The 22,759-nt window shown below is 34.1% G+C and overlaps 1 protein-coding gene across 5 annotated transcripts in view; it reads left to right on the forward strand.

Annotated features, from left to right (window-relative positions):
• The window catches only part of KDM6A (lysine demethylase 6A), a 273,917-nt gene that overhangs the window by 229,026 nt on the left and 22,132 nt on the right, over positions 1-22,759 (forward strand). For 4 of the 5 annotated variants that reach the window (XM_069065747.1, XM_069065749.1, XM_069065748.1 and 1 more), the window contains 8 exons: positions 5,540-5,669; positions 12,121-12,226; positions 12,820-13,025; positions 15,600-15,664; positions 15,762-15,836; positions 16,771-16,919; positions 18,100-18,214; positions 22,319-22,506. In XM_069065747.1, coding sequence (XP_068921848.1) covers positions 5,540-5,669; positions 12,121-12,226; positions 12,820-13,025; positions 15,600-15,664; positions 15,762-15,836; positions 16,771-16,919; positions 18,100-18,214; positions 22,319-22,506 — 1,034 coding nt within the window. The remainder of the gene's footprint in view (positions 1-5,539; positions 5,670-12,120; positions 12,227-12,819; positions 13,026-15,599; positions 15,665-15,761; positions 15,837-16,770; positions 16,920-18,099; positions 18,215-22,318; positions 22,507-22,759) is intronic. The other variant, XM_069065751.1, reaches the window with a different exon arrangement.

Genomic DNA, 22,759 nt, shown 5'->3' on the forward strand with positions numbered 1-22,759 from the left:
TATTGACATCTCATTAATGTACAAAATGTCATGTACAGTTTAATGAATCTACCTAGCCTTGGAAATGAACTGAGTTTAGACCTAAAGTTCTCATATTTCTGAACATACCAACACATACACATATACACACACAACCAAAAACATACAAGATCCCTCTTTGATTTATTTTTCTTAGTCATTACTCCCCTCCCTATCCTCTCTCCAAACACATACCCGTTTTATAAGACCAACCTCTTGTTCCTACCTCCATTTCCTGCTATTCCATACATTATCGCCTCACATCCAGTTTTTCTCTGCCTTCCAAGGTGATACTTAATTAAACACATTGTATTTTATGTATATGCTGAGGAAAAAAAGACTTTTTCTTCCATCTCCCAGACTGTGATAACAAAAGATTTATGGTCATAAATACTTATTTGTTGTGTTTTTTTTTAAATTTGTTTTAACTAGTTTAAATGAAATAATAGGGTACAAATCAGGTTGGGAGACAATAGTAGAAAATCTTCCTGGTCTTTATTTTCAAGGGTAGAGTGGTTATGTAGAATTTGACTGTTTAACTCAAACCCTAGTATAGATTGTAATGACCTTGGAGTAAAAGTGGATAGGGAAATGGTGTATTGTAGGTTACTTAAAGATGAAACTGTGTATGTCTGGAATGTGGTAAGAAGCAGTGGTTGAACAGGAGTGCAGAATGAAGGCAGCTGGGCTTTTAAGCTTTCTTTCACTTCCTCAAGTTTTCACAGTGATAGCTCCGTTGTTTTGAAGTATATTTATAATCCGTTATTAAATTAATAATGCATTCCAAAGCCAAGTACACTATGTATTTCATTAATGTTACCATTAACCTGTATCAGATCTCCATATTCTTAATAATATGTCAGGAGTAAATAATGTATTGCTTACTCTTTTCTGATAACTTCTGTCTTTCAAAAAGTAAAGTTATTAGGAAGTTATTCATGGTTATGATATAATTATATTATTTACATTGAATGTCTCTTTATCTTGATATTCCTGATCTATTTTTATAATGATGGCCACTTTAATTGGATGCTATCAGTTCATCATAATACTTATGGTGGTTAGTAATATACGGTGAAAAGTTATAAATGTGATTTTCTCTTTTCTGTACATAAACTGTAATTCTATCAGATGTCTAAACCATTTTATTACAATGTGTCATGTACCTCTCTTGTGTCTTTTCTTTTTAAAACTATTAACAGCTATTTTCTATTCCATTGTTCTCTATGTTTGAGCACTGTTATTTTTCCATTTTTCCATTATGTAAAACTGATTTTGGCAGAATTTTCCAGTCCTCTTAGATGGTGGTGTGTCATATTTAAGTGAATGATTTTATTTTCTGCTTTTCTAAATAACCAGCAGGCCAAATTTATCTTAAAATATTTTTTTAATTTTTAAAAAACCAAGCCAGTGATTTTATCTACATGGGATCTCCTGGTGGGAAGCTTCCTCAGTCAATGCAGATTTATAGCCACTCTGAAATTTTGAAGTCACTGAAAACATTTCATGATTTCCCAAATGCAAAGTCAGCTCACAGTCCATTCTGGGCCTCTTTTCATGCTTTCTTTTGTAATATCTGTCATGTACAGACTGTTAGACCAGTTTTATGAGTTCATTTTATAGCACTTTAAGGTTTGCAAAGCATTTTACATTTGATCTGTATAACTCAGTGAAATGTGTGTAATTTCTATCCTAACTTTATAGGTGGGGAAACTGAAACTGAGTTATTATGGGTCCAGGGACACAACAGCTAATAAGTGTCTGATAAAGGATTTGAACTAATGTCTTCCTGACTGCAAGTCCAATCCTATACCCTACCATTTAGCTATCATCATTTGCAATCAGCTTTACTTTTTTTTTTTTTTTCTTCAGACATGATTCTGGCTAAAGGTTTGATATGAAAAAGGCTCATGCTTTACTTGTTTAAAAGATAAACCTGTATGCCTCTAGAATGAATTGCATGAGAGACATGTTTGAATAGTAATTTACTTTTGCTTTAGAAAAAATCAGTTAATGTTGTGGAACTTAAAACTTAAATATATAATTCTTTAAAACCTGGGATTTTGTTTAGAAGAACTTTAAAAATAGCAATCTCTTGGGGGCGGCTAAGAGGCAAAGTGAATAGAGCACCAGTCCTGGAGTCAGAAGGACCGGAGTTCAAATCTGGCCTCAGACACTTAACACAAAAACTAGCCATGTGACCTTGGGCAAGTCACTTAACCCTAATTGCCCTCCCCCCAAAAAGCAAACTAAATAAATAAATAATAGCAGTCTCTTATCTTTAATTGATTTGGTGATTTGTAGTACTGTGTTAGGAGGCAAGATAGTGGAGTAGAGATCTGACAAAACCTGAATTCAAATTCTGCCTCTAAAACTTATTGCCTATATGACCAAAACACTTAAATGCTCTAAGTCTGTGTTTTATTATCCATAAAATGTAGGCAATATCTATAGTACATACTACATAGGGTGTTAATGAAGTTAAAATGGGGATATGGCATATAAAAATTTCTGTTATATTCATAAATACATTTACTTTTGGAGGTTAAGAGAAGCCTACTCTTGAAAAATCAATATGTAAATATTCATATATACACATAATTTTTATATTGTCTTTTAGAAAAATAAGAATTTTTATTGACTAGCCATTTCATGTAGTTAGGTTGGAATCATTATTAATCAATCAGTTAATTTATGAGAAAGTTATTCTTATTTATCATAAAGTAAGTGCCAGTATGTATTCCATATTTTATTTATATTTTAGATCTTGTAGAATCGTAAATTATTTCAATCATGATGAGAGTTTGGAATTAATTATATTTTAACAACTTATGATTTGAAAAATTGTATCTAAAGTGTGGTGTTGTAAGAATAACTGTAGGGTGTAAGTGACAGAATTATTTTCTGTTACTATTTAAAATTTATATGATTTCAAATTATATTTAATTTTTATTTGTAATTTATATTCATTATTATGTCATTATTAAGAAGCAGTGTAACGAATAGAAAGCTAACCTTTGAAGCAAACCTGGAAGACCTAGGTTTAGTTGAAATCCCATCTGTGACACAGACTGACTCTTTGACCTAGCAGCTAAGTGAGTCATCAGTGCTCCCACGCAACTCTCTTCGCACTATAAGGTGCAGAGCAGTTTGCCAGTCTCCATTGTTAGATGAAACTTTCTCACTTGAAGTTCCTTATACCAAGAAATGGCAAGTCTGTGAAGGGAAGATAACCATTTTTAGTCCAGATCTTTTATTTCTTAAGTATAGGAGGCTCCCAATATCAAAACTTCCTCCAAAGATTCTGATTATCAATTTGTTTATAACTTAATAGGGAGTTTCCTTGAGCACTGAAAATGATTTTCCCATGGTCATACCTAGAAAGTAGAGTCAAAGATCAGGTGTGAACCTAAATGGAAAATTAAATTTGAATTGAATGGGGGAAACCAGTGACCTAGATTGTATTTTGGAAATTGTATAGTGCTTTTTAATAACCAAAAGCTTCTCCCTGAAACAAAGATACATCTTTTTAATACCATTCTTAAATTATTCTGATGGTAATATTCAGTGGCTGTAAATGAATGGATGAAATAAGATTCTAATTGGGGGAGACAAAGCATAGAGGAAGGAATACTATAGCCTACAAAGACTTGAAAGTTGTGTAGTATCACTCCTCTCCAATATTCCTTTTACTGTAATTATGCTGTTTCTACCAAGTAGAACTGGACTTTGATCAAATCTGCTTAAACAAGACATACTACAAGAAAAGTTTTCCTTCAGAAAATACCTTTTTACTCAGTTATCTATAAATTAAATTGGGAGTATTTTCAACAGTGTTATTTTCACCCCCCAGTTCCAAAATGATGCATAGGAAAATAATTTTTCTCAATGGCAGCCTAATAATAACCTAATAACTCAGTTAAGTTTTCATTCTGAAATTTGTTGTGAACTTTATTTTCAGAGTTCTTGATTTTCTATCCACATTTGAGAAAAAGTAGATTGATTGAAAAATGTTGTCAATGATTTATCATATTTTATGATATGAGACTATTTTCCAGTAGATATAGTTTGAGTTTTTCCCCACAAAAGGAAAGGTATTAATCCAGGCTCTTAAATTTTTTTTTAATTACTCTTTATTATTATTAACTTGACCAACATCCACAAATATGAACATTTTCCTACAGAATATGTATTGCAAATTAAACAAGATAGTTCTAATTTGGCCCTGTTTTTCGATGTCCTTTTTAAAAAAAAATTCTGGCTTACTCTTTTTTTTTTAATGCTTCATCTTTTCTTTGTTTTCTTTTTAAGAGACATTATCATTCCACTCCAAAAGCCTTCATTATAAAAATTAGTATAGTCACACAAAATAAATTCATACCTTTGTGTCTGAAAAATGTGTATTTATAAATTGATGGACACTCACCTTGTTTTCCAAACACAGCACAAAAGTATTGTTTATAAATTTCTTTGTAGATAGTGGTTCTTTCACTCTTACTTTGATCTCTTTGCTACATGTCACATTGCTACATGTGGGGATATGGTTTCACATTGCTTTTCAGAATGGACAGCTAAACAACTATATGTACCAACAACCTTCAACAATTGTCATTTTCCTTTTTTATCATCTTGGCTAATCTTACGGATGTGAGGTGGAATGTCAGAATTGTTTTAATTTGCATTTCTCTGATTTGTAATTTAGAGCTATCTTCTCTCCTGTGAGCCTTCTTTTCCTTGTTTGGTCAAGTGTTCTTCCCCCTATTCATTGTTGTGAAAAGTAACCTTTTTTTGTTCTAATTTTTTCATGATTTAGCCTTTCTTTAACCTACATCTATTTGGAGTTTATTACAGTATAATTTATGAGGTTGATATCAACCATTTCTTCCTAGATTTCTTTACAGCTTTCATGGGGGAAGGGGAGCATGGGGAAGGGAGAACTTTTTAAAGTTGGGGCCCTTGGGGCCTTCTATCAAATAATATACAACTGTGTTCCACTTATTTATATAATCTGTTCTACTGATCACCTTTTCTATTGTTTTTACCCAGTACCATTTTATAGATTAGGTACTGAAGCCCTTTTTTATTTAGAATTTTTAGTTCCTCTAAATGAATTTAGTTAACATTGTCTAGTTCTGTAAAGGAATCGCTCTTGGGTAGTGTGATTGGTATGTCAGTAAATCTGTAAATTAATTTAGACACTACTATTATATTTTTGTATTATTGGTAGGGTCCAGTCACGAGCAATGACTATCTCTCAAGTTTGGTTCAGTGTGTCTTTATACAAATCAAAATTGTTATTTTCTAGTATTGATATTTGCTCTGGAAACATATATATATATATATATATATATAATATACTTAATTGACCTAAATATTTTATTCACTTGTTTGGAATTAAACTTTATACATGATAAATGCATTATGGATTTAAAATTAATTGATTTTAACTTAGGGAATAATTTCTGTCTCCTGAGTAAAAGTATATACAGCTGATTTTCATGTCATTCTTTTTATTTTTAAGGAATCTTGGCAAAAATGGCTTATCCAATAGTAGCATTTTATTGGATAAATGTCCACCTCCACAACCACCACCGTCACCATATCCTCCCTTGCCAAAAGACAAGTTGAATCCACCTACACCTAGTATTTATGTGAGTAGGAACTAACTTACTAGAAATAAATCAATCCATGGGGTTTGTGTGTGTGTGCCATTTATGTTTGATTGTGTCAACGAAATACTGTTTTGAAAGGAAATTGTTATTATACACTTGTTATTATACATTATAGTAACTATTAAAGACAACATCAATAATACTGCATTTGTTAGTTAAGGTTTGGGGGGGGTATTGTTAAGTAATAATAGCAAATAACTGTCCTTTAAAATATAACTGTATTAGAGTAAAGAGAATCCAGCAGCCATGAAAATCCGTTTTTTAATTTTCTAGCACTGCTACCTAGTTGTGTTGATCCTAAGCTAATCACTTAGCATTAATTCTTTTTTTATTAATCTATAGAATAGATTATCTTTCCTATCCGTGTCCTCTTCTCTTTTTCTTCCCAGTTCTATAATCCTAGTACAGGCTATCATTACCTTTTATCTATGACAGTTGCAGTTTTCTCTTACGTAGTTTTACCTATTTCATTCTATCCATTCTTTTTCCCCATTCCTCATAGCATTGAGTAGTCAGATGCAACATAGTCATCGCCATTTGCTTAATACCCTTCCCTAACTACATATAGCCCAAAGAATAATTCCTTAGCATGTCACCAGGCAAAGCTCCCTGCAGTATGCTATCACTTTGCCTTCCTTTCTAGCCTTGTCTCATATTCTTCTTCTCCATGTATACTCTACAGTCTAGACACACCAGCCTACTTGCTACTGTCATTTGTCTACATTTACTGTCTTCTTCCCCATAAGCTCTATACTTGTTCACTTTTGTGCTTTTGTTCCTGCTATTCCCAATCCCTGAAATTCCACTACCACCTGTTCAAATCCTACCTGTGTTTTTAGAGCTTTGCACAAAGGAAAGCACCTTCATGCTATACCTCATCTTTCTAGCACCTCTGTCAGCAATAACTCATGTGATACTTAAGAAAACTTAGCCCCAGAAATATAGAATGACATCCAAATTTTTACAACACATTGGTGACAAAGATATGACTCGAATCTCTGATCATCTCATTCCAAGTTCAGTGTTCTTTCCACTATACTAAATCCTGATTAGTATTCCTGTGAAGTAGTTGCATATATTGGAATTTACACCATTCAAAATTGTGATTTTTGAAGTATGGTAATTGGTTCTGAAACAATGGGAAATATGAGGTGTAAATTCAAATAATGCAGCCACTGCAGAAGATTCATCATTTGTACTAATTGAAACCTGTACCAGTGTTTCATATGGCACTTTTTACCCTATTTTTGGTAAAATTTAATATCCTCATTATTCAAATGTCAACTCCCCTGCTTAAAGTGTTTAATCTTTTTATTGCCCAGGTACATGTATAGTTCAATATTGTGCCTCTAATTGATGCTTAATAATACTTGTTGAATTATGATTATATTTTGCAGTACTTACCTCACAGGTGATTGAGGTGTATTGGGCATAAAATATTTCTTAGGAAGAGGGATGACAAGTTAAGTGTAAACAAAATGTGGTGATAATAATAAGATCATCACTCAAAATTGTAGCAATATACATGATTATATATAGATTTTGATACAGAATTTGAGATCTGAATGTTGTAAAACAATATGATGGATAAGGAAGTGAGGCATGGTTATTCTCTCATTAATTCTTTAGTTTCTCCCCAAAGTAGGGTTTGTCTGTTTATTTTTTCTAACTTCAGCATTCATTTATTAAGTACTTATTTTTGCAGAGCCCCATTCTTGGGACTGAGAAAGACCCAGATTAAATTAGAAATGACTCCTCAGGGAGAAAAGCCCCTCAGGGAGCTTACAACCTAATAATAATAGCTAACATTTATGTTGAACTTTAAAATTTGTATAGCACTTTTGCAAATGTTATTTTTTATCCTCACTACAATTCTGGGACGTAGAAGATATCATTATCCCCTTTGACAGATGAGAAAACCGGGGCAGAGGGAAGTGACTTGCCCCGGGGCTGGGGGGGGGGGGTGGCACTACAGAACTCACTTCCTGATTCCAGGCCCATCACTCTAGCCACTATGCCTCCTCATAGCTGCATAATAAGATGCTATGACATATACACTATTACAATGCATAATGATCCATAAAGACATCACAGTGATGTAAACTAAATGCCATGTGAACCTTTGGAGTCAGGAAAGGCCAGGGTTTGAATCCTAGATTTAGCCCTTAGAGATAATTGTGTGACCTTGAATGGATCATTTTATTTTGTTTCACTCAGTCTGAACTTCTTCATGGGAGAAATACTACTTCGGCTGTGTATGTCATAGGACAATTGCTGCTACTTCCAAACCCCAGTTTATCATTATTTATTTTTAGCATTGTTGTAGAGTTTTGAGTTCCAAATTCTCTCCCTCCTTTCTCACACTTTCCACTACCCACTGAGAAAGAAAATAATATATCAAATATATATATGAAATCACTCAAAATATTTCCACATTAACCATATCACATAAATAAAGCAAGAAAAAAAAGCAAGAAAATTATATTTCAATTTACTCTTACATCAGTTCTCTCTCAGTAGGTGGATAACATTTTTTATCATAACTTTTTTGGAATTGTATTGATCAAAATAGCCAAGTCTTTTACAATTGATCATTGTTAAAGCATTGCTTTTACTGTGCACAATGATCTCCCAGTTCTTCTCGCTTGACTTTGCATCACTTCATATAGGCCTTTGTCTTGTTTTTCTGAAACCATCCACCTCATCATTTCATGTAGGAACGTAGTACTTCATCACACCATATGCCACAACTTGAAGAGTAGCCCTGCAATTTCCAGTTCTTTGCCACTATGAAAAGAGCTGCTAGTATGAGGCGGGGGTGGGGGGGGCACATATGGTAATTTTTCAGTATTACTAGGTCCAAAAGTATGCATGATTTTATATCCCTTTGGGCCTAGCTCCACATTGTTCTCCAAAATAGTTGGACTGTTTCCCTACTCCGCTGACTTATTACTCTACTTATTACTCTAGCAGTTTATTAATATACCTATTTTCCCTCATCACCTCCAGTATTTGTCATTTCTGATAGATGAGAGGTGGTAACTCATAAAATTGTTTTATTTTTCCTTCTTTCTCTAATCAGTAATGCAGAACATTTTATATGACTTATAGATAGCTTTGCTTTCTTCTTCTGATAACTTTTCATATCCTTTGACCATTTATCAGTTGAGGAATAGCTATTATTTTTATAAATTTGACTCAGTTCCCTACATATTCGAGAAATGAAGCCTGTATCAGAGAAACTTGCTGTAAAATTGTTCAATACTACTATTTTATTTTCTATGGTCCCTTTTAACTAATTGTAGTTTCCTTGATTATCTCATTAAATTAGGTCTATTTTTGCTTTTTCTTTGTCTGAGATCACGATTGCCACCTCTGCCATATTTACTTCAGCTGGAGCATAATAAATTCTGCTCCAGTACTTTATTTTAACTCTGCGCGTGTCTTTCTGTTTTCAAGTGTGTCTCTTATGCTCAACATATTGTTTAATTCTGGTTCCTGATCCATTATGCTATCTACTTTTGTTTTATTGATGAGCCCCTTCCATTCACATCACAGTTATGATTGTTTATTTCTTTCTGTTCTGTTTTCTTCTGTTTATCCTTCTCTTTGTTTTTATCCTGTCCCTCCTAAAAAAAAATGTGTTGCTTTTGACCTGTCTTATCTTAATCCACCTTTCCTTTTATTGTCCCTGCGCACCTCTTTGTGTATACAGACACACACATACTCTCTCATCTCTTATATCCTTCCCCCTCCCATTTCTCTTTTGGGCAAGATAGATTTCTATACCTGAATGTGGCTATGTAATATTTTTCTCTCTTTGAACCAAATCTAATGAGAGTTTCAAGCATTGCCTGCCATCCCCCATTTTCCCTCCACTACAAAAGCTTTTCCATATACACTTTATTGTGAGGAAATTTTAATCATTCTGTCTCTTCTTCCTTCTCCCAGTACATCCCTCTTTCTCACTCCTACATTTTTTTTTTGGAGATCATTCATGCCCTCTTGTCTATATAGATTCCATTTAACTGCCCTAATAAAGTTCTTAGGAATTACATGTATCGTTTTGCCACATAGGAATGTAAACACTTTAACTTTATTAAATTTCTTATGGTTAGTCTTTCATGTTTACCTCTTCATATTTCTTTTTGAGTCTTATGTATGAATTTGAAATTTTCTATTTAGCTCTGGTCTTTTAATAGGAATGCTTGGAAGTTCCATTGAATGATTCATTAAATATCCCATTTTTTCCCCTGAAAGATTACTCTAATCCTAGCTTTTTTGCCTTTCAGAGTATCATATTCCAAGCCCTCTGCTTCTTTATTTGAATTGTTTCTTTCTGGCTGTTGCCAGCATTTTCTCCTTGACCTTGGGAATTTGGATATAATATTCCTGGGAAGTTGAGGTGACCGGTGGATTCTTTCCATTTTTAGTTTATACTCTTTACCTAAGATTTCAGGACAATTTTCCTTAATAATTTCTTAAAAGAAGATCTTTGATAATGGCTTTCAGGTAGTCCAGTACTTCTTAAGTTATCTCTCCTTGATCTGTTTCAGATCAGTTGTTTTTTCCAATGAGATGTTTCACGTTTTCTTCTGTTTTGTTTTGTTTTCCCTTTCATTGTTTTGAATTTGTCATATTGTTTCTTGATTTCTCATGGAGTCATTACGTTCTACTCTCCCAATTCTAATATTTAAAGAATTAAGAGTCTTCAGTGACCTTTTGTACATCTTTCCACTTGGCCAGTTCTTCTTTTTAATGAGTTCTTTCCTTCAGTATTTTTTGTGTTTCTTTTATCAAGCTGTTAATTTTCTTGTATCACTTTTATTTCTTTACCCAGTTTTTCCTTTGTCATTCTTACCTCTTTAACTCTGTCAGGAATTTTTGTTGACTTTGGGTCCAGTTAGTCTTTTTTTTTGTGTGTGAGATTTGTTTATGGCTGTTTTCACATTGTTGTCTTCTTCTGAGTTTGTCTCTTGGTATTCCTGCCACTGTAGTAGCTTTTTATGGTCAAGTTCTTATTTTGTTGTTTGCTCATTTTCCCAGCTTATTCACTTCAAAAATTATGTTAAGTTGGGCTCCTGCCAAGCTTCAGGCTTTTTCATGCTCCTGTTTTCTGAGCTAGTTCTGGGGTTCTTCAAGTTTTCAGTGCTTCCAAAGTAGTGTTATCCTGGGAGAGGTGTGGTTACTGCTTTCCTAGTCTGTGCTCTGGCCTTTACCTAGGAAGGCCCTCTGTTCCTCTGCAGCCACAAGTGCTACTGTTCCTGTTGGCTCTAAAGCCCTTTCTCCCTTGTGACAGATCACAAGCTGGAGAGGACAGATCTCCACCCTGGAACTGTGACCCACAACTACATAAGTAATGGAGTTGCCAATCAGTGCCCAGTACCTACATAGGATTCTTGTAATCTCTTTCCAACCAATTGTCTAACCCTTACTAAATCTTTGGGCTGACAGTTCCTGAAGCAACTGCTACTACTACTGCTACTCTGGCTATTGCTATTGCTACTACTGCTACTGTCATCCCAATTGCCTCAAAGGCCTACTGCTGGTTCTCCTGCTGCTCTTGTAGGGTCTGTGCCCACCTAAATATCATAGACTTCTCCTGGGGACTTCTTCAGTTATCTTTTGCTGGAAAATCCCTGCCTCTGATCTTTTGCTGGCTCTGCCACTCCCAAGTTTGATTTGAGGCATTATTTTAAAGTTGTTTATAGGAGAATTTGGAAGAGTTCTCCTGGGTCCTAGCCTGTACTGTACCCCCTTGTCTCCACCCTTTCTGTTTTCCACAAAATAATACTGTAGTATGCTTTAGATCTGACCCCTTCTGCCCTCTAGAGGCCAAGCACAATTATAATTGATATCAATAGCAAGAAAATGGTAGGAGGAATGCTGGCTTTTTTAATGTTTGCTGTTGTTAGTTAGTTATTTTGGAAGGGGGAAGACAGGGCAATTGGGGTTAAGACTTGCCCAAGGTCACACAGCTAGTTGTTCTGTTAAGTGTCTGAGGCCAGATTTGAACTCAGGTCCTCCTGACTCCAGGGCTGGTGCCCTATTCACTGCACCACCTAGCCACCCCCCCTTAATGTTTTATTTTTAATTTACTTTAAATTTGAGATTATAAAATCTTTTTAGTGTTATAGGGAAAAGTGAAAATTAAGTTATATTAAAATCTAATTATTCATGTACAAGCAAAATCTGTATTTGGTAAATTTTTCCTAAATTTGAATATTATCTTGAGTGAGAAATTCTGTGGTCATCTACTCACAAACCATCTTATTCACATTTGTCAGTGGAATTAACTGTTTTAGTTTGAAATTAGAAAACTTACTACCACTGTAAGTTTTTGGAGTTCTATGAAATTTATCATCTTTAATATTTAAAGACAGGCTACATTTTTTTTTCTGAGATCTAACAGTACATTTTAATTTTGCAGTTGGAAAATAAACGTGATGCTTTCTTTCCTCCTTTACATCAATTCTGTACAAATCCAAACAACCCTGTTACTGTAATACGTGGCCTTGCAGGAGCTCTTAAATTAGGTATGGTTTGTTTTATCTTTTACTGGTTTACAGAAATTACACGTGTACAAGAAGAGTCATTTGGAATTACGCATTTTAGTTTCGATACATCAGCTCTAAATACTTGTTTTCTATTTTTTGCATATGTGTGTGTGTCTGTGTGTGTGTATGTAACCTTTCAATTTGTCAGCTACTATTACCTTTGAATATTAAGCATGTATTAGTGGGGGTAGAGGAGCATGATATTTTTCTCATACACACACACACACACACACACACACGGATTTGCCATTTCCTATAAGGGGAGGGACTTAGAGTAGATAAGGGGTTTTGGTATTGTTGTTTAAATCTTCGTAAATTAGGATAAAGTACAATTTGCTAAGGGTGTTTGTAAAGTTTGTTTGCTTGATACCTTAAAGGTAAAGTAGGCATTGGTCTTCCTGAGTGGTTGTACTTTAAAATAAATGGAAATAGGTAACCACTTTGGGTAATCTTTCATCTTATAACTGTGAAATATTAGTGTCTTTCAACTAGCCACTGTATCTTAACTTCATTCAAGAAATACTATCATTTATTAATTGAATTAGGTTTTTTTCCTTTTTTTTTCTTTAAAGACCTGGGACTTTTCTCCACCAAAACTTTGGTAGAAGCAAATAATGAACATATAGTAGAAGTGAGGACACAATTATTGCAACCCTCAGATGAAAACTGGGACCCTACTGGAACTAAGAAAATTTGGCGTTGTGAAAGTAATAGATCTCATACAACAATTGCTAAGTATGCACAGTATCAGGCCTCCTCATTCCAGGAATCGTTGAGGGTAAGTAATTTATTTCCAGACACTTAATCCAAATCTAACAGCAGACATACGTATCTCTTGAAATTTCTTTTCATTTATACTTTTCAAATGTTAATAGCTCCCACCTAATCAGACCTCCATTTTAATGACTGTAACAAATATGGATTTTTAAAATTTAGTATATAATCCTTAAATTATTTTTGTTCAAATAGACTTTTTCCTTTCAAAATATGAATTTTAAAGTAAACAAAACATCAGTAAAGGTAATTAAAAAACAAAAATCCATTTTTCCTTAATACTACACAAATTAAGGAGTTGAGAAGATAAAAGTGTGAGGCTCTCATTTCATCTTTATCTCTTCTATGTCCATAGAAGCATTTTTTCTTTAGAAAAAATTAGCCTTTTCTCAACTCTTCTCAAAGTAAATGGTATTTTAGAGAAAACCACTATCTAATGAAATATGGACCATTGAAATAGAATAGGACTGTCAAAGATTGGAGAGATGCCCTTGTTTCCCCCTTCATTTCCATAGGTCTTATCCCCAGACTTTAGTTCCTGCCCATTTTCTTTCTCCCAGATTTGTGAGGGTTGTTTGTTTTGGTGGTTTACTGGTGTGGGGCAAACGTTGGACTTCATCTGTATGGAGAACTCCCAAGGGTGGAATCTCCTTCCACCACTTGCAGCTGTCTGAAACACAGTCCTAAAGAATTGCTTGAGGATACTATAACTTGCTTGTGTCTACACAACTTGGAAATCAATCATTTAAAAGAAAATAATTGAGCATTCCTTTAAAAATACAGCACAAAGAACTGTTTCCTTTATGGATACAATTAAATACATACACTGCATATTCATCATATGTTGTTAAACATGTTTATCATAAGTTTATTCTTCATTAATCACAATTGTTTAAAAGGCCACTAAACTTCTGTTTTTATAAAGGATATTGTTTAAATGGATGCCAGATTTTTTAAAATTACTTTTTAAATAATTGTACTTACATTTTAAATAATTGTACTTAACATTTGACCTTTTGTTAATTTAGCTAATCTTTCACAATTTAGAGCTAAAATCCTTTATTTTAGGTTTCTTTTTATCTAAAAGTATTCTGCTAATTAATTATTAAACATAGTAATGTGATTGTATTGTTACACTACTACATGCAACTAGATGCTAAGGGCAAACAACAACTCCAGTTATTTATACAAAAAAAAGCCAATGGATAATACTCTGTTTGAGGAGGAAAAGTTGTAGAAATAGAAGGGAGATAGAGAGTGACAAAAAGAAGGAAATAGGAGTAGGGGAGGTGATGGGGGGATGAAAAGTGGAAAAGGGAAACGATAGAACAGAAGCAAAAGTTGTTTAAGGGTAGATAGGTAGAAGTGGGCCAATTGCTGGGGGGAGGTATTTCAAAGTATATGAAACCTAGAATTCCCTAAATATAAAATATTTAAATGAGCATGCTTAGAAATACAAGTGCTCATAGTTGAGTCAGAAGAATAGTAAATGATGTTGGTTTAGAGAAAAGTAAAAGGAATTCCTAGTGAAATTCATAGGCCGTAATAAGTAATAATTTGGATCAATCCATCAGCTTTGGAGCATCCATATTTAATTTCCCTATTGTACTTAACTCTTATTGATGTTTTTGGGTTTTGTTTTGTTTTGTTTTTGCTTTTTTTGAAGGGCAATTGGGGTTAATTGACTTGCCCAAGGTCACATGTCATCTTTGATAGGTTTTTGTTTGTTTGTTTGTTTGTTTTTGCTTGTGCTGGTAGTTTTCCACATACAAATCTTCTGCTCCCAGCTAGACTTTCCTCTGGCTGAACAAGTTCCTCTACAGACCTTCAACAGTTGGTAAAATAATATTAACAATAAATTCATGGTTAGCCAAGCCTACTCTTTTTAAGTATGCCCATTGCATTTTCTTCCTGCTAGCATGATTCTTCTTTAATATTTCTACAGTTTGATTTACCATAATGGGTCTTCCCTCCACTTATATTGCAATCTCTTTATAACCTAGTAAATTGTTTGTGGATTATGTTGGTTGAAAAATTCATTACCCGGTAACTAACATGGTGAATAATTATTCCAAACTTAGCTAGTCTAAGTCTTCAGATATCACCAAGCCTATAGTGAAACCTTTTCAGCCAGTTGATTTGATGACTCTTCTCTGCTGGTATAAATAGGATCACCTTCATTTCATGATAGACATAGATATAAATATATAGGATTTCTATTCTATTTTGAACATTCTATTCTAAAATGTCATCTTTTATAATCATTTGTTTGCTTCTTTTTCTTTTTTAAGATAGGCTAGTAATATTTATGTGTTGCAGAATAAAATTTATAGTATACCCATGATCTGGGTATAAACCTGCCTAATTCCTGAGTTTTATAATAGACTTATTTGTAACTCATAGAAAGTGGGTACTGTGCTATTGATCTTATTAGTCTCTTCTTGATCTTGATTGTATTTGAAATTATTTGGGTTTTTTGTTAGTACTCCACATGTGTATATATATGTATAATTTTTTTTATTAAATTTCATGTTGGGGCCATCTGTTATAAGATCCTAAAGAAACTTTTTAACCACAGGAAGAAAATGAAAAAAAGAGTCATCACAAGGACCACTCAGATAGTGAATCTACATCTTCAGATAAGTGAGTGATTTTTAATGCACCTTTCTTTACCATTCAAAAAGGCATTCATTGAATGACATTCTACTTTTTCTTTCCTTCCTATTCCCTCCATCCTCAGCTCTGGTAGAAGAAGAAAAGGGCCTTTTAAAACAATCAAGTTTGGGACCAACATTGACCTGTCTGATGACAAAAAGTAAGTGCAGCTAGAATACTTTTTAGTAGCTTAGAGAAGCTTTGTACTTTCCTAGGTCTGTGAATTGCCAACAGTTTTCTATTTTATTTTTATCTCTTTGATCCCTAGCAGTTTTTCTTTCTTCTGAATAGGAATATATACAATTGAATAGGGTTGATCATGATAGTTGTTTTAATTTTTCTACTTTTACTCCAAAAATGATATATGCCAGTTAAGTTCATGACTTTTTACTTTAGTTTTGAAAATCACTAGTTAAATTAAGGGTTTATAATGCAAAATGAGTATAGAGTTTAAAATTCATATTAATATTAGACCTCTTAAAAGTAAGTTTAAGCAAGGAAATAAGTTCATGGTCTTAAAAGGGCTAGAAATTACTTCCTAATTATAGCAAAGCCACCTCAAAATGGGTGGGGGGGGAGAGAGAGAGAATGATTAAAGTCTGATATTCAAAGTATCATGTTTGATCTACTTTTTTTCCTTTTTAGTGTCTAACAAAATGTAGGGCACATAGTATCAGACTGATGTATTATAATTATTAAACTGATATATTGTAATTGTTATTGTTCCTAAAGTGTAGTCATAATAATATATGTTAAAAGTCTATAGACTGAAAAATATCAAACATTCCTTAAATTACAATAGCTGTTAGGTTTTGGTTTTAAAATATCCCTGCAGAATCTTTACCTAAATTATAATGGAGAGGAATCCTAAACATAATCAGTTGGAGTATTACGTTTTTTCTGAACAAAACTCAAAATTTAATTACACAAAACAGGTTTGAAGTATTAAATATATTTCTTTTGTTTGTTTTGTTACAGTTAGAATAGTATTTGTAATTTAAAACCACCTGTACAGACATTGTTTTGGTAATTTTTTCTTCCACCTGTTAAATTTATTTTAGAATTTTCACTTTTGAGCTACTGTTTTGTTGCAGGTGGAAGTTACAGCTACATGAGCTGACAAAACTACCTGCGTTTGTGCGTGTGGTATCAGCAGGAAATCTTTTAAGCCATGTTGGTCATACGATTTTAGGAATGAATACAGTGCAGCTGTACATGAAGGTTCCTGGAAGCAGGACTCCAGGTAACTTTGTTACATTCATATGATGTGTGGAATATGAAACATACGAGAAAAAAAATTTTTTTCTACTTACTGATATATTCTTCAGTGGTAACAATTACTGACACAATCACCTTTAAAGTTTTCACAGTATTTCTTTTGATTAAAGTAATAGTTTGAAAGATTGAGTTGTTATTTGAGGCAAGAATTTCTGTGCTATATCTTGCAGTGATTTGATTATTGGGAATGAAGGCTACTGAAATGGCAATCCCAACATATAAAGAACCCTTGACTTTTCTAATGACAAAAATGTCCAGATAGAATACTGTTTGTGCAATTAGAATACTGTTTATTTAGAATATGCAAGATAGAATACTTATATCCTTTCCAAGTTCTATTAATTCCCTCCAAAAGTTGCCTATTTTCTGTTTATCTCAACTATGACCCTGCTTCTGACTGCCATAGTATAGTGTAATAGAAATAGCACTGGATTAGGAGTCTATATTTGTTCTCCAAGTTCCCCTTCTAATTTTAAAGTTCTCCATTTTCTGGGAAGCCCTTGGTCAGGAGCTGAACTGCTTTTTTCCTTATCATTCCCTTTCCCATTTCAGCTAAGGCATCCAAGTAACTAACTTTGACCCTGAATATTCAGAGTAAGGGCAGTTAAACTCAAAACTTTGATAGCTCAGTTATACAGTATTCTATCTATTAACAGTTAGCATAATGAAAAGAGTTGTAAATTGTTAATAACCAACTCTCTTTGGACTTTATTTTCCTCATTTATAAAATGTTGAAGACTGCGTAGATGATCTTATATAGTGTCTTCCAGTCTTAAGAATTCTAAATCTATTTGAATGAATGAATTCATAAAAAAAAAATAGTAACAAATAAGAAAGGCTTAGTTTCTCCCATTCTCATTACCCTTTAGGAAAAAGTCAGATGTAAATGTCTATTGATAAATCTTGATTTGGCTGGTATCTGCTCTATCCCTTTGGTTCCCTGGTCTCAACTCTTATATACTAAGGATTTAGACATCCAGATTATGATAAACATTACAGAAAGTTTCTGGCACTTCAGAAGTTTCTCAAAACAGTATAAATGGATGTTTGAAGAATGTTTAAATATTTCCCTATTGTTCTTGCTGTGGACATAAAGTTTTCACAAAATTTTAATTTTTGAAAATCAATTTTCTTTCTCCTTTCAGGTCATCAAGAAAATAACAACTTCTGTTCAGTTAACATAAATATTGGTCCAGGTGACTGTGAATGGTTTGTTGTCCCTGAGAGTTACTGGGGCGTTATGAATGACTTCTGTGAAAAGTAGGTTTATGGAGTTAATTTTCTTTTCAATTATATATGAATTTTAAAAACCACTTCTGTTTTGGTAGTATAAGAAAATGTTAGCTATGTAGAAGACAGAGAGCAGTTAAATAAATTATTCAATAAATCTCATTTATTTTAATAGGATGAGTGACAGTAAAGAAATATTTTGGGTGATATTTGAAATTACAAGAATTGAAGAATATGGGGGGGGGGGCAGGTATTTTCTTAACTTGCTTTATTACTTTTTCACATGTTACTTTTCCTAATCCAAAAACATCCGTCCTAAGAAAAATTTGTAATCTTGTTAAAACATTTGCTTTATGTGCCATTTTCTTATTTAATAATATCTTCTTCACTAGCTAAATTATACTATAAACCTTTGCCACTTGACAGTGAGCATATAATAGGTGAAAAATTATGATAGATCTTTCTTTGATATCTTTTGGAGAGTTTGCTGTTTGTGAATGTATTTGTTTGGTGGCGATAGGGAGAGGAGGAGATTAAGCAATCAGTATTCATTAAGGCGCTACTGCATGTCAGGAAGTAGGCTAGGTAACTAGGGATATGAAGATAGAAATGAAATAGTCCTTGCCTTCAAAGGATCTTGTCTCCTGTTGGGAGAGACAACAAGTATATATATACTTATATTTACATAAGTATATATAAAATAAATTCTCAAGGTCATTAGCTGGAGGGAGAGACCCATTAGTTGTGGGAGAAGGGACCAAAGAAAGAAACCTGAAAATCAGATTTTCCTAACAGTTAAAGCAACTTGAAAAACGTAAGCCTTTATCACATCTGGAGGTAATACCTCTAGATAAAGTAGTTAAACATTTAACATTTTAAAATCATCAAACAAGTTGGAACCTATATTACTTTTCAACTTGATTTTCTGTTACATTCCCATGGCTCTGTATAGCCAGGTGAAATAGAACATAAAGTACTTACTGTGGTTAGTCCAGCAGAAGGGAGCTGGCTCCTCCATGGCAACTAAAGCTGTCCAGATTACAATCTTGTCATACTGTGCTGATAGCACTCACAGGGATCAGAGGAACATTTTTCTTGTTTGTGTCTTTTATAACTTAGAGGGATATTTTTATCATTAAAAATACAGCATTTAAAAAAAATTTTAAATGCAATTAAAGAACTTTTCTCCATTTTATTGCATATTCTGTAATGTTACATCTTTTGATAAAATCATATCTATTGCTAATGTCAAAACTATTTAACTGTAGCAAGCACTTTTGTGGCAAAAACTTTCTTTACTGCATCTTCAGTAGTTATAGTTGCAGAGAACAAGTATTGTCGAACCGCATGTCCACAACACTTAAACCATGGCTGATGGGGCCAGGCTGTTAAAGTTGGTGGTTTAGGGACCACTACTTTTCCTGGGGCTCTTAGGCTTACCTGCCCACCAGTGGTAATAGATGACAGAATGATGTTAGTGGTAGCAGAGATGATGAGCCCCTTTTCCCTAAGAGTTGTTTCTTTCAGTGATGGCCACGTAGGCGAAGCTTGAAACAAAGACAAGTGCTTTCAAGGGCATGGCACTTCCCAATGTTCTTGGATTCTGGTTCCTGATCTGTCTGCTGGGGTCTGAGGGGAAAAGTAGTTGCCAAAGCATTTGCTCTCTCTCTGGGTACCTTGTTCACCTAGTATGGCTTGCCTGCTCCAGTGGTGACAGGTGCTTGGCAAGTGGTAGTGGTAATGGAGAAGAGGAGAGGATAGGGATGACTCTCAATACAGCTTACTCTCCTGGGATAATGGCTGTAGGGGCCAGACTTGGTATGAGATCTGAAAGAGGTACAATACAAGGTACTATTGATTGGCTGAAGACTCCTATAGAGAGTAATATTTAAGCTGAGTCTTACAGCATTTCAGTAATGTGAGACAGCTAGTGCAACGGCAAGGAGACAGCAGTTGGACCATAAAATGCTTGGAGGAGATTAATCTAAATAGGTAGAAAGTAGGTTCATGTTGCAAAATTCTTTAAATGTCAAGTAGAAGAGTTTCTATTTGATCCTGGAGGGAGAGGGGAATGACAGATTTGCAGTTTAGGAAAATCACTTTATTAGCTTTGTTCAGGTTTGATTAGAATAAAAAGAAATTTGAAGAGTAATTAGAGTAATCCAGACTAGAGGTGGGTGAGGGGCATGGCTGTGTGAATGGAGAGATGAGGTTGTAAACAACAGATGCTGTAGAGGTAGAAGCAGCAAGATTTGAATGACACAGGTTTTCGAGTGGGAGGATGGATGCTGCTAATGGTCAAACTTTTAAAGTTGGATTACTTAGCCCAGTCCCATTTCCTGAAATTGGGGTTATCTTTACAGTGATTTTTGGCGATAAATATGTTGGCAGTTTGTACCCCAGTCTAGTGAAAAAAGCACTGAATCTTCCTTTTTGTTGGTTGGTCAGTCAGTCAGTCATATCCAGCTTTTTGTGACCCCACAAACACCAGTACTGGCCATGGGGTTTTGTTGGCAAAGATACTGGAGTAGTTTGCCATTTCCTTAAGGCAAATGGGATTAAGTGATTTACCTAGAGTCAAACAACTTGTCAGTGTCTCACAATTTGTCTGAGGCTAGATTTGAACTTGGGTCTTCCTGACTCCAGTCCTAGCACTCTATCCACTGAGCCACCTAGCTACCTCTATTCTAAACTTCTATTCTGATTCTTCTTGGCCCTTAAAACCCTTGACCACCTGACTCAAACCTACTTTCCAACATTAGTTTTCCATTACTCCCATTTCTATACTCTATAATCCATCCAAACTGGTCTCTGTGCTCCACCTCATACACAACACTCCATTTTAGGATTCCATACCTTCTAGTTGTCTATCCCTCTATCCCTCATAATTCCTTATTTCCTTCAAAACTGCTGAAAAACTATGAAGCTTTTTCAACATGAAGCTTTTTCAACATGAAGCTTTTTCTGATCATCCTTATTGCTGGGTTCCTGCTCACTCTTCACCCTACCTCCACCCGTACCCCTCACCCCCACAACCATCCCCAATTAATTTGAAGAAAGGGATTTGGATTTTTGACTCTGTGTCTTCAGTACTCAGCATATTGCTTGGCCCATAATAAATGTTTGTTAATTTTAATTAATTGTATTTGCTTTTTATTTAATATTTATGTACATACTGTCTCCCCTGATAGAACGTAAGCTCCTATAGAGATGGAAATGTTTTCATTTTTGTCTTTGTATCCTCAATGCTTAGCATAGTACTTGGTATGTAGTTGTTATTTAATAAGTGCTTATGTTATGCGACCTTTTAAGCAAGTTGTTTAAAATCTGGACCTCAATTTCTTTATCTCTATTGAGAGGGTTTGGATCAACTTAATCCCTAAAGGTGCCTTTCAGATCTAAAGGTCTTTTACTATGTTTGACTAGTAAGGAAATAATGTTTGAACAAGAGTTTTTTAAAATCTTGTTTGTCAAATTGATAGCAAGATATTCCTGAGTATATATTTAGTAACAACAGTTATTTAGCCATAAGTATTCTTAGTCATTCTTAACTTTTTATATTGAATTGATCTTTGGTCATTATTGAATTGGTCATACCCAGAGGCACTTGCTGTGCTTTTAATATATAGCACCCAAAAAAGGAAGCTATTTTTGCCTTGCTTACGCTTCAGTAATTTTAAGGCCTCATAAATTCCTAAAAGGGATATTTTCTGCTTTTCCAGCTTTACATGACTATGAGATCTATTTAGCAATAGTCTCCAATTTTAAAAGGACAGAGAAAGGAAAGGAACTGAGATTCCTTCCCATTATGTAAATTGAACGTGAATTAAAGTGCTACTAAAAACTGTAGTCACTCTAAAGGGTATGATAGGCAGTGGATATATGTACTGTGGGGGTGGGGGAATAGAATCCTTGCCATTGTCTGTGTTTGAATAAACTATCAAGTGCCCCCAGATAGTAACCACGAATTTTTCACCAAAATGTTAATTTAAGCTGGTCACTTTTAGATGAAGTCTTTCAGCAACCCAGTTCTCTTGTAATACTCTGAGCATTTTTATTTTTACTTTTTTTTTTTACACATTATATTCTGGTCCTTGTAGCAAATGGTAAATATGTTATTTGTTCTTGTTTTAGAAATAATTTGAATTTCCTAATGGGCTCTTGGTGGCCTAACCTTGAAGATCTTTATGAAGCAAATGTCCCAGTATATAGATTCATTCAGCGACCTGGAGATTTGGTCTGGATAAATGCAGGCACTGTCCACTGGGTTCAGGCTATTGGATGGTGCAACAACATTGCTTGGAATGTTGGCCCCCTTACAGGTATTTTGAAGAATATGACAAATATGCTAAACTATTTAAGATAACTCACTAAAATTCTTGATTCTTTTTTTTACTTGTTTCTCTTCCAGAAAGAATAATCTCTCATAGGCATAGTCCTTGGCATCTATTGGAAAATAACTTACTAATAATCTGTAGAAGAAACTGCCAGCCAGGTTGCTTAAAATCTTAATTTGCAGATTAAGAAATTGAATTCTAGCTAGCCAATTTTAGACATGGCTAGATTTTAGCAAAC

This window comes from Petaurus breviceps, unplaced genomic scaffold (genome assembly GCF_028583685.1).
Source record: "Petaurus breviceps papuanus isolate PSGF00001 unplaced genomic scaffold, PetGlider_PUasm1.0 90700, whole genome shotgun sequence".
NCBI lineage: Eukaryota > Metazoa > Chordata > Mammalia > Diprotodontia > Petauridae > Petaurus > Petaurus breviceps.